Below are 8,711 nucleotides of genomic sequence, written 5' to 3'. Positions count from 1 at the left end.
ATTTTCTCAAGGGGACACTTTTGTCATCAGTTGATTATAACCATAAAGAAGTTTCAGAATGAAATCTCAATCAAGTACCAATAATGGACATTTTACAATTCTTGGTAATTAATCTCCACACAATCAGTTTCTTTAATGCAGCTTTGACCCTCCTGTGTTCACTCATGCTGTAGATGATTGGATTCATTATTGGAGGCACCAGGGAATAGGAGAACACCCATCATGAGATCCATATTTGATGCTGAGCTGGAGATGGGTTTCATGTACTCAAAGAGAAGCCAGTGCTAGAAAGTAACAAAGAGACCACAGTGAGGTGAGGGAGGCAGGTGGAGAAGGCTTTACCCCGGCCCTGCTCAGAAGGGGATTCTGGCACTGGCTTTGGAAGATCCCTGGTTTACATAAGACACAATTATAAAAACAAAGCAGATTTAAAACCTAAAAACACACTAAAGGCAAAAGAGCCCAAACTTCACTGAGGTACGAGTCAGAGCAGGTGAGCTTGAGTAGCTGGGGGGATTTCACAGAAGAACTGGTTGATGACATCAGGACTGACAGAAGGGTAACCTGGAAGGTGTTCCCAGTGTGCAGGGCAGAGTAGACACATACTAGTAATCCAGGCACTGGCTGCCATTTGGACACAAGCTCTCCTGCCCACATTAATATACTCGTAATTGCAGTGGTTGGCAGATAAGCGACATATCCGAGTCATATGCCATGTGATGGTGAGTAAGGCAAGATCAGCTGCAACGAAGAGAAAATAAAGAGAGAAAGACTTGGGGGAGACACATCCAGAGTAAGAAATCACCCTGGTGTTCATGAGGAGTTGACCTGCATGGATTTGGGGATGGTGACGGAGATGGCGCCGACGTCTAGATGTGATTACTAGGTCACTAGGAAGAAAGTACATGGGGGTGTAGAGATGGTAGTTGACAGCTAGTGCAAGAATAATGAGAAGATTGCCATCAGGCCTGCACAGGTAAATCACTAAGAACACCACAAAGGAGTGCAAAATCTGCAGCTCCCGAACATCAGAGAATCCCAGGAGAAGGAACTTGGTCACTAGGGAGGTTTGGTTGGACATTTTCTTTCTCAGTTCATTGTGTGACTGTGGAGAAGGACATAGTGGTGGGGATTAGAGTGAGAGAAGGAGTGGCCCTCATTCCCCACAGTGCAATATCTCATGATAGTGGAGTGTCCAACAATGCACAGCACTCTTCACTACTATTTCAACTAAGAGTGGTGAGTTATCACACACGCGCAAATTGACACGGCTCCCTTAAAGTCAATGGGAGTTGCATCAGTTTGCACCATCCTAAAGATTCTCCGCCCCAGGATGTGGGCTTCTGATAAAATGCTGTGTGAAGAGGATGGATCCAAAGACAGTACAACCCAATGCGTAACATTCTAGGCAAGCTGGATCCTCTCTTGCTACAAACAGCCTACCAACACTGGCTCGATATCCACTCTCCGAGGAAATATGACATAGACTTGCCGCACTCAGCATCGTGTGTAATGAGAGCTTGTCTTTAGTGATTCCACTGCAGTGCCACATAGATGACCTGCTGCCTGCATATCGCATTGATTTGTGACACAAGATCCCGCTTTCAATCTAAGTGTAACAATGGGGTAGTAGCATCGCTTCAGCTACCTTTGCTGCAACGCTTACCTCTGTCATTTTATGTCTGTGTGGGTCACTGGACCATCAGTGAGACTTGGGGTCTATTCTTGTCTCTGCCGCTGACCTGCTCTGTGACCTTGAGCCAGTCACTTCCCCCTTGTGGCTCTGTTTCCCTCTGACCTTTCTTCTCTGCCTGGTCTGCTTGGACTGTGAGCTCTGGGAGGCATGAGCTGTGTCTTGTTACATGTGTATGTTCTCATTTAGCATATGTGTTTAGCCATGGCAGCAATGTGGGACAGAGGATACAGCACTAGAGCAGGAGATCTAGGTCTCTAATCCCCATTCACCTCCTCTATGTCCGGGGCAGGGTTTTAAGAGAGACAGGCTTTGGTGGGAGGGCTTCTAATTCTCTGTTCTCTATCTGAGGCACTAGAATGCTTAATAAATATGCTGTGGGCTACCAACTTTGCTGCTTACTCAGTATTGCCATTCAACAGTGTGTACCTTTGAAACAGAAATATACACTGTTGCAATAGAGTGTCTGGGTTCAAATTTTTCTGTTACTGGATAATGTTAATATTCCCCAACCTGGCTGAAATCAAAGCTTCCAATCTGAATATTCAAATATTTTCCAGTTTTAAATTATTTCAAAGGAAAATTGGGGACTTGAAGATGGTGGTCGAGGTCCATGGCTGTGATGATCACAAGATTGCACCCATCAGGGGCTGCCAGGTAAATCACTAGAAACACCAAGAAGTGTAAATCTGCATCTCCCGAATATCAGAGCATCCCAGGAGAAGGAACTCCGGTCACAGTGGTTTGTTTGGACATTTCTCTTCCTCAGTTCATTGTGTGATGAATGTGGCCCGGGGAAGAACAAAGACAACGGTCGGGGTTACATCTACATCCTAAGTATGGCCCTGATTTCCTCTCAGGAATATCTGACTGTAGAAGTGTGAAAGGTGCACAGCATTGTCACTGCTATTGACTAGGAATGGCAAAATAACACACGAGTGTAAATTGGCATGGCTCCCTTAATGTCAATGGAGTTCATAGAATCATAGAATCATAGAATCTCAGGGTTGGAAGGACCTCAGGAGGTCATCTAGGTACAACCTTCTGCTCAAAAGCAGGACCAAACCCAACTAAATCATCCCAGCCAGGGCTTTGTCAAGCCTGACCTTTAAAAACCTCCAAGGAAGGAGATTCCACTACCTCCCTAGGTAACCCATTCCAGTTCTTCACCACCCTACTAGTGAAAAGTTTTTCCAATATCCAGCCTAAACCTCCTCTGCAACTTGAGACCATTACTCCTTGTTCTGTCATCTCTACCACTGAGAACAGTCTAGATCCATCCTCTTTGGAACCGCCTTCTTCAGGTAGTTGAAAGCAGCTATCAAATCCCCCTCATTCTTTCTCTTCTGCAGACTAAACAATCCCAGTTCCCTCAGCCTTCTCCTCATAAGTCATGTGCTCCAGCCCCTAATCATTTTTGTTGCCCTCCGCTGACTCTCTCCAATTTATCCACATCCTTCTTGTAGTGTGGGGCTCCAAAACTGGACACAGTACTCCAAATGAAGCCTCACCAGTGCTGAGTAGAGGGGAATGATCACATCCTCGATCTGCTGGAAATGCCACCACTTATACATCCCAAAATGCCATTAGCCTTCTTGGCAACAAGGGCACACTGTTGAGTCATATTCAGCTTTTGTCCACTGTAACTCCCTAGGTCCTTCCTTTCTTGCAGAACTGCTGCCCAGCCATTCGGTCCCTAGTCTGTAGCAGTGCATGGGATTCTTCCATCCTAAGTGCAAGACTCTGCACTTGTCCTTGTTGAACCTCATCATATTTCTTTTGGCCCAATCCTCTAATTTGTCTAGGTCCCTCTGTATCCTAGCCCTCCCTCCAGAGTATCAACCACTCCTCCCAGTTTAGTGTCATCTGCAAACTTGCATGGTGCAGTCCACACCATCCTCCAGATCGTTAATGAAGATATTGAATAAAACCAGCCCCAGCACCGACCCTTGGGGCACTCCACTTGATACCGGCTGCCAACTAGACATGAAACCATTGATCACTACCTGTTGAGCCCGACCATCTAGCCAGTTTTCTATCCACCTTACTGTCCATTCATCCAGCCCGTACTTCTTTAACTTGCTGGCAAGAATACTGTGGGAGACTGTATCAAAAGCTTTGATAAAGTCCAGAAATAGTACATCCACTGCTTTCCTCATCCACAGAGCTGGTTATCTCATCATAGAAGGCAATTAGGTTAGTCAGGCATGACTTGCCCTTGGTGAATCCATGCTGACTGTTCCTGGATCACTTTCTCCTTTAAGTGGTTCAGATTGATTCCTGAGGACCTGTTCCATGATTTTTCCAGGGACTGAGGTGAGACTGACTGGCCTGTAGTTCCTGGATCTTCCTTCTTCCCTTTTTAAAGATGGGCACTACATTAGCTTTTTTCCAGTCATCCGGACCTCCCCGATCGCCATGATTTTTCAAAGATAATGGCCAATGGCTCTGCAATCTCATCGCCAACCTTTAGCACCCTCGGATGCAGCGATCCGGCCCCATGGACTTGTGCTCATCCAGCTTCCTAAATAACTCCTGAACTACTTCTTTCTCCACAGAGAGCTGGTCACCTCCTCCCCATACCATGCTGCAGAGTGCAGCTGTCTGGGAGCTGACCTTGTCTCAGACGACAGAGGCAAAAGCATTGAGTACACTAGCTTTCTCTCCACATCGTCTGTCACTAGGTTCCTCTCCTCATTCAGCAAGGGCCCACACTTTCCTTGACTTTCTTCCTGTTGCTAACATACCTAAAGAAACCCTTCTTGTTACTCCTAACATCTCCGGCTAGCTGCAACCCAAGTGTGGATTTGGTCTTCCTGATTTCACACACCTGCATGCCTGAACAATACTTTTATACTCCTCCTCGGTTATTTGTCCAATCTTCCACTTCTTGTAAGCTGTTCTTTTGTGTTTAAGACGAGCAAAGGATTTCACTGTTAAGCCAGAAGCTGGTCGCCTGCCATATTTACTTTTCTTCCTACACATTGGGATGATTTGTTGCATCAGTTTACACCATTTGAAGATCTGGCTCAGGATGTGGCTTGATAAAATGCAGTGTGATGGATGGAGCAAAGCACCTCCCACCGCGAATGATCTAGACAAGCTTCATTTCCCTACTGGGGACATATGCAAACTTGATGTGGGAGGTAATGTATTAAAAAGCAAATGCTGCCTGATTTCCAGTTTCTGAAGAAATATGACATGGACTCAGAAAGCATCCTCAATGACTGCTCAGTTGTAAGTGTTCCACTGCAACACAACAGAGACAGCCTGCTGCCTGTTTCCAAAACTGATCTGTGGCACCAAATCCCAGCTGCATTTCCATATCTGTGTGATGAGGGCTAATAGCATCACTCAGCCACTTCTACTTTGTTTAATTTCCCTCTGTGACTGTATATGTGGCCGTTGCCTTTCAGTGGCCATCAGGAGATTTGGTTTCTATTCTTGGTTCTGCCACTGACTTGCTGTGTGACTGTGGGGCCTTCCTGTACCTTCTATTTCTTCTCCCTATCTTTCTCTGTCCTGCCTACTCCAGTTGGAAGCTCTCCGGGACACAGGCTGTGTCTTACTATGGGTTTCATGCTGTCCACCTGTTAAGAGTATTTCTGGTTAGCGGGCATCAGTGTGGGACAGAGGATACGGTGCTAGAGCAACAGGAGATCTGGTCTAGGTACATTGCCCTCTTCTATGTTATTGAGCAGAGACAGGCTTTGGCTGGGGGCTTCAGTCTCTCTGTGCCTGCAGTTTAAAGAGATGCCTTTTATGTATAAACATATTCTGAGGATACTGACATTGCCGGGCTTCCTCAATTTTACCATTCTTACGACCCAAAGAATCTTTTTGAAAGAGCAATAAACGTGATTGGAACAGAGGGTGTTATTGGACAATATCAATGCTGGCCCACTGGCTTAAATATTAGTTTTCAATATGGGGAATTCAGGTATTTTCTGTTTAAATTATTTCAAAGGAAAAGTGGGCTTTAAATTGAAAAAATAATGTGATAGGTCTGTGCTATCCTTAAAATCTATGTATCTATTGGAATTTTTTTTCTTTTTAAAAAAAAACAGTGAAAAATTTTCAGTTTTCAGCATTTTTTACCAGAAACTGTTTGGTTCTTGATTCAAAAAACCAAAAAATGACTTGGTTTCTACAATTTCAATGAAAATAGAAATTTTTATGCTGGAAAAAAATGAGCAGCTCTAGATATTTGATTAAATGATAGTAAAAGTTTCAGAGTTCCAATTGTAACTCATAGTTCTAGTATTACATTGCTCCAGTATATTAGCACCCAAAGATATTTAACTGAAATAGCAGACTTACAGTGTTGGTCTTTGTGGACTGTTTCCCAGCCTCTGAAGCATTGGGCAGTCCACTGCCAGGATTCTTCTGTCACTGTCTGTCTTTGCACCTGTCAATAATGTCTCATCACTATGTTATCCAGCTGCTTTCTCCCAGTCTCTTTGCGATATTCACTGAGTTGCTGGGTCTCTCTGCAGTTCCTTGCAGACGAGGACCCATTCCACAGATGGGAGCTCCTCTTTGGGCAGGCTTGGCTGAAATGTGAAGGAGTAAATGGGATTGGGATTGGAAATCCTCCCAGCTCTGAAATTGATCCTTGCCTGCGCAGGATTCAGACACAGTCATAGCCCAGGGATGTACTCCCTTTGTCTGGAGCTAAATAGCTGAATCTGAAATCTGATCCTCACCTCAGGAACAAACCACCTTGACAAGCTGCCTAGCTGACCCTAAACACTCACAGAGGGAAGAGCACCAACCTGAATCTCACATGATGGCAGCAACCCTGAAAGGACCCTGATTAAAAACAAGGCAGGCTGAGTCCCATGTGGCTTCCCAAGGGGGGGATTGCAGAATAGAATAGATATTGGTAGCACAGACCACGTGACCTCACGATAGCTCAGAGCCCAGTGGCAACAGAGCCGCAGCAGGCCTGGAATAGCCTGTTCCTCATTAATGCCAAATAAACAGCTCTGGGGTGTCTGTTACAGCTACATGTTGTTTCTTAAAGCTGTCACATTACTCCATTTTGTTCTTGTTTTCCTCCTGTGGCTGTTAAGTTGTTTAACAAGAGCCATTGCCTCTTCTCAAAGGAGGGCCTCTTGTTGTTTAACAAGAGACCATTGCCCTTCTCAAAGGGATGGCCACTTGTGCTAAGTGACCACTGCCCTGTTCAAAGGGTTAGTCCTGTTATCACCTTGTTAAAACCTGGGCTTGGTGTAGGGGTGGGTACTGTCCAGGCTGCAAGACCTATTGTGTGTTTAAGATCCTGGGCATGAGTCATACCTCTGGGCTCAGGACTAGTCCAAACATGCCTCTGTGGCTGCTCCGCAGTCTTCTCCCCTGCCTCTCTCCTCCCTGTAAGAGGGGAGCCAATCAGGAGTTACTGGCGGGAAGCTGCCAGGGGTTTGCCTTTAAAAACAGACATTTTTAACAGACTTCAGAAAGATTCTTGCATTGCTGCCTGGTCTGATCAACCAGGGGTTCTGGGGTCCCTTTCTCCGCCTCGCTTTTATTTTTGAGCGTACTGCCCTTTTTTTTTTGAAAAAAACCCACGAAGAACGAATTGCTGCCTGGAGAGATCTCCTCTGCCTGATTATCAAGACTGTACCGAGCCTTCTGATGTTCTTGCTGCTTCTGCCTCTGCTGCTGCCTTGGGGGATGGTAAGAATCCCTCTGTGAAACTTTCTATACTTTTATTTTATTATTTTAGCTGCTGGCTCTGTCTCCCCAGTGCACAGACTCAAGCTAAACCTTGGTCTGTGTCTTAAAACCTCTCTTACACCCCCACCCTACCCCGTCCTAGCTGCTGGTTCTGTTTCTAACAGACAGAGACCCAAGCTAACTCTTTGGTCTGTATCTGTAATCTGTTTCAGTTCTGCAGTGCCTTTGCTGCTAGAAATAAGCCTGCTTGCAGCCACCCCACTGCTGCAGTCACCCGCCCCCCCTCTTTGGAGCTGTGTCCTGGACACACACCACTCAGCCCTCTGGAACTATCCTTAGCATAAGGTGCACCCATTCAGTTAAGTTTAGCATTATACTTTGTAGTTAGGGCTTAGAGAATTGTTGCATTGTGTTTAATTTGTGTAGTCTTGGTTAAGTTAGATCATAGAATAAGATTTTGCTGTGTTCTGTATAATTGTAATTAAGTCTGTCTTCCCACTGCAAACACACACCCCCAGCTTCTCTGTGTCCTTCTACCTTGTTACACTCTCTCTGCTGCTTAAGCTTGCAGCCTGTTTGCTCTGTCTTACTAAGTTTAAATCTCTAGCATAAAACCCCATTGGTTACTTTCTTTCTCTGATACTCCCTCACATTCTACATTTATACCACTGTGACACATTTTACCTAAAATTGTTTGTTATTTAACACATTTATCCATAACTGTTAGTTGGTTATATGCTGCTGTGACACCTTTTACATAGAAATCGCTAGCTACCTGTTACATTTATACCTCAGTGTTAACTGATTACCCACTGTATTGTATCCTACTGTGTTGTACACCCCACTATTGAAAAACCCCTTACTGTTCACCAAAACAGAAACCCCTCCAGTTGTCTACCTTAACAACCCCATACCCTCACTATTGAATTTTCCCTGTTTTTGTATTTTCTTAATAAAGTTTATTTTGCACCCCACCCATGTGGTAATTGCTCCTCAAGATCCCATATACCTGCAGGCAGGGACATGGGAAGTAGAAACTTTTTCTCCTGCATTTCGTCGTAGCAGCTCTTGGGATGCAGCCATCGCAGGAACCCACAGCTGAGGCTGCTCTGGCTAATTTGATGTTGGTCCACTAAGAGGTACCTGAGGCAAATACTTTTAAAAGCTCTGTGTAATGTCCTAAAATGGTGTAAATTGACACAGTTCCGTTGAGTTCAGAGGAGTTCAGGCTCTCTTACACAAGTGGAGATGTGGCCCTTTGATTTCAATGGAGGGATTTTGTTTACATTTGCTGGGGATCTGGCCCTAAAAAGGCGATGAAGCTTATGTCAGTTTTCAC

The 8,711-nt window shown here is 45.0% G+C and overlaps 1 protein-coding gene across 1 annotated transcript in view; it reads right to left on the bottom strand.

The window, feature by feature from the left end:
* LOC120380062 (zinc transporter ZIP2-like) overlaps positions 1–1,675 on the bottom strand; it is a 2,822-nt gene extending 1,147 nt beyond the window's left edge. Inside the window, exon 1 of the mRNA XM_039497564.1 lies at positions 1,667–1,675. Coding sequence (XP_039353498.1) covers positions 1,667–1,675 — 9 coding nt within the window. The remainder of the gene's footprint in view (positions 1–1,666) is intronic.
* Between the last annotated feature and the right edge of the window lie 7,036 nt (positions 1,676–8,711).

Source organism: Mauremys reevesii, linkage group 13, assembly GCF_016161935.1.
Source record: "Mauremys reevesii isolate NIE-2019 linkage group 13, ASM1616193v1, whole genome shotgun sequence".
NCBI lineage: Eukaryota > Metazoa > Chordata > Testudines > Geoemydidae > Mauremys > Mauremys reevesii.
The sequence above is the reverse complement of the archived record's forward strand: the minus strand, read 5'-3'. Positions and strand labels throughout refer to the sequence as shown.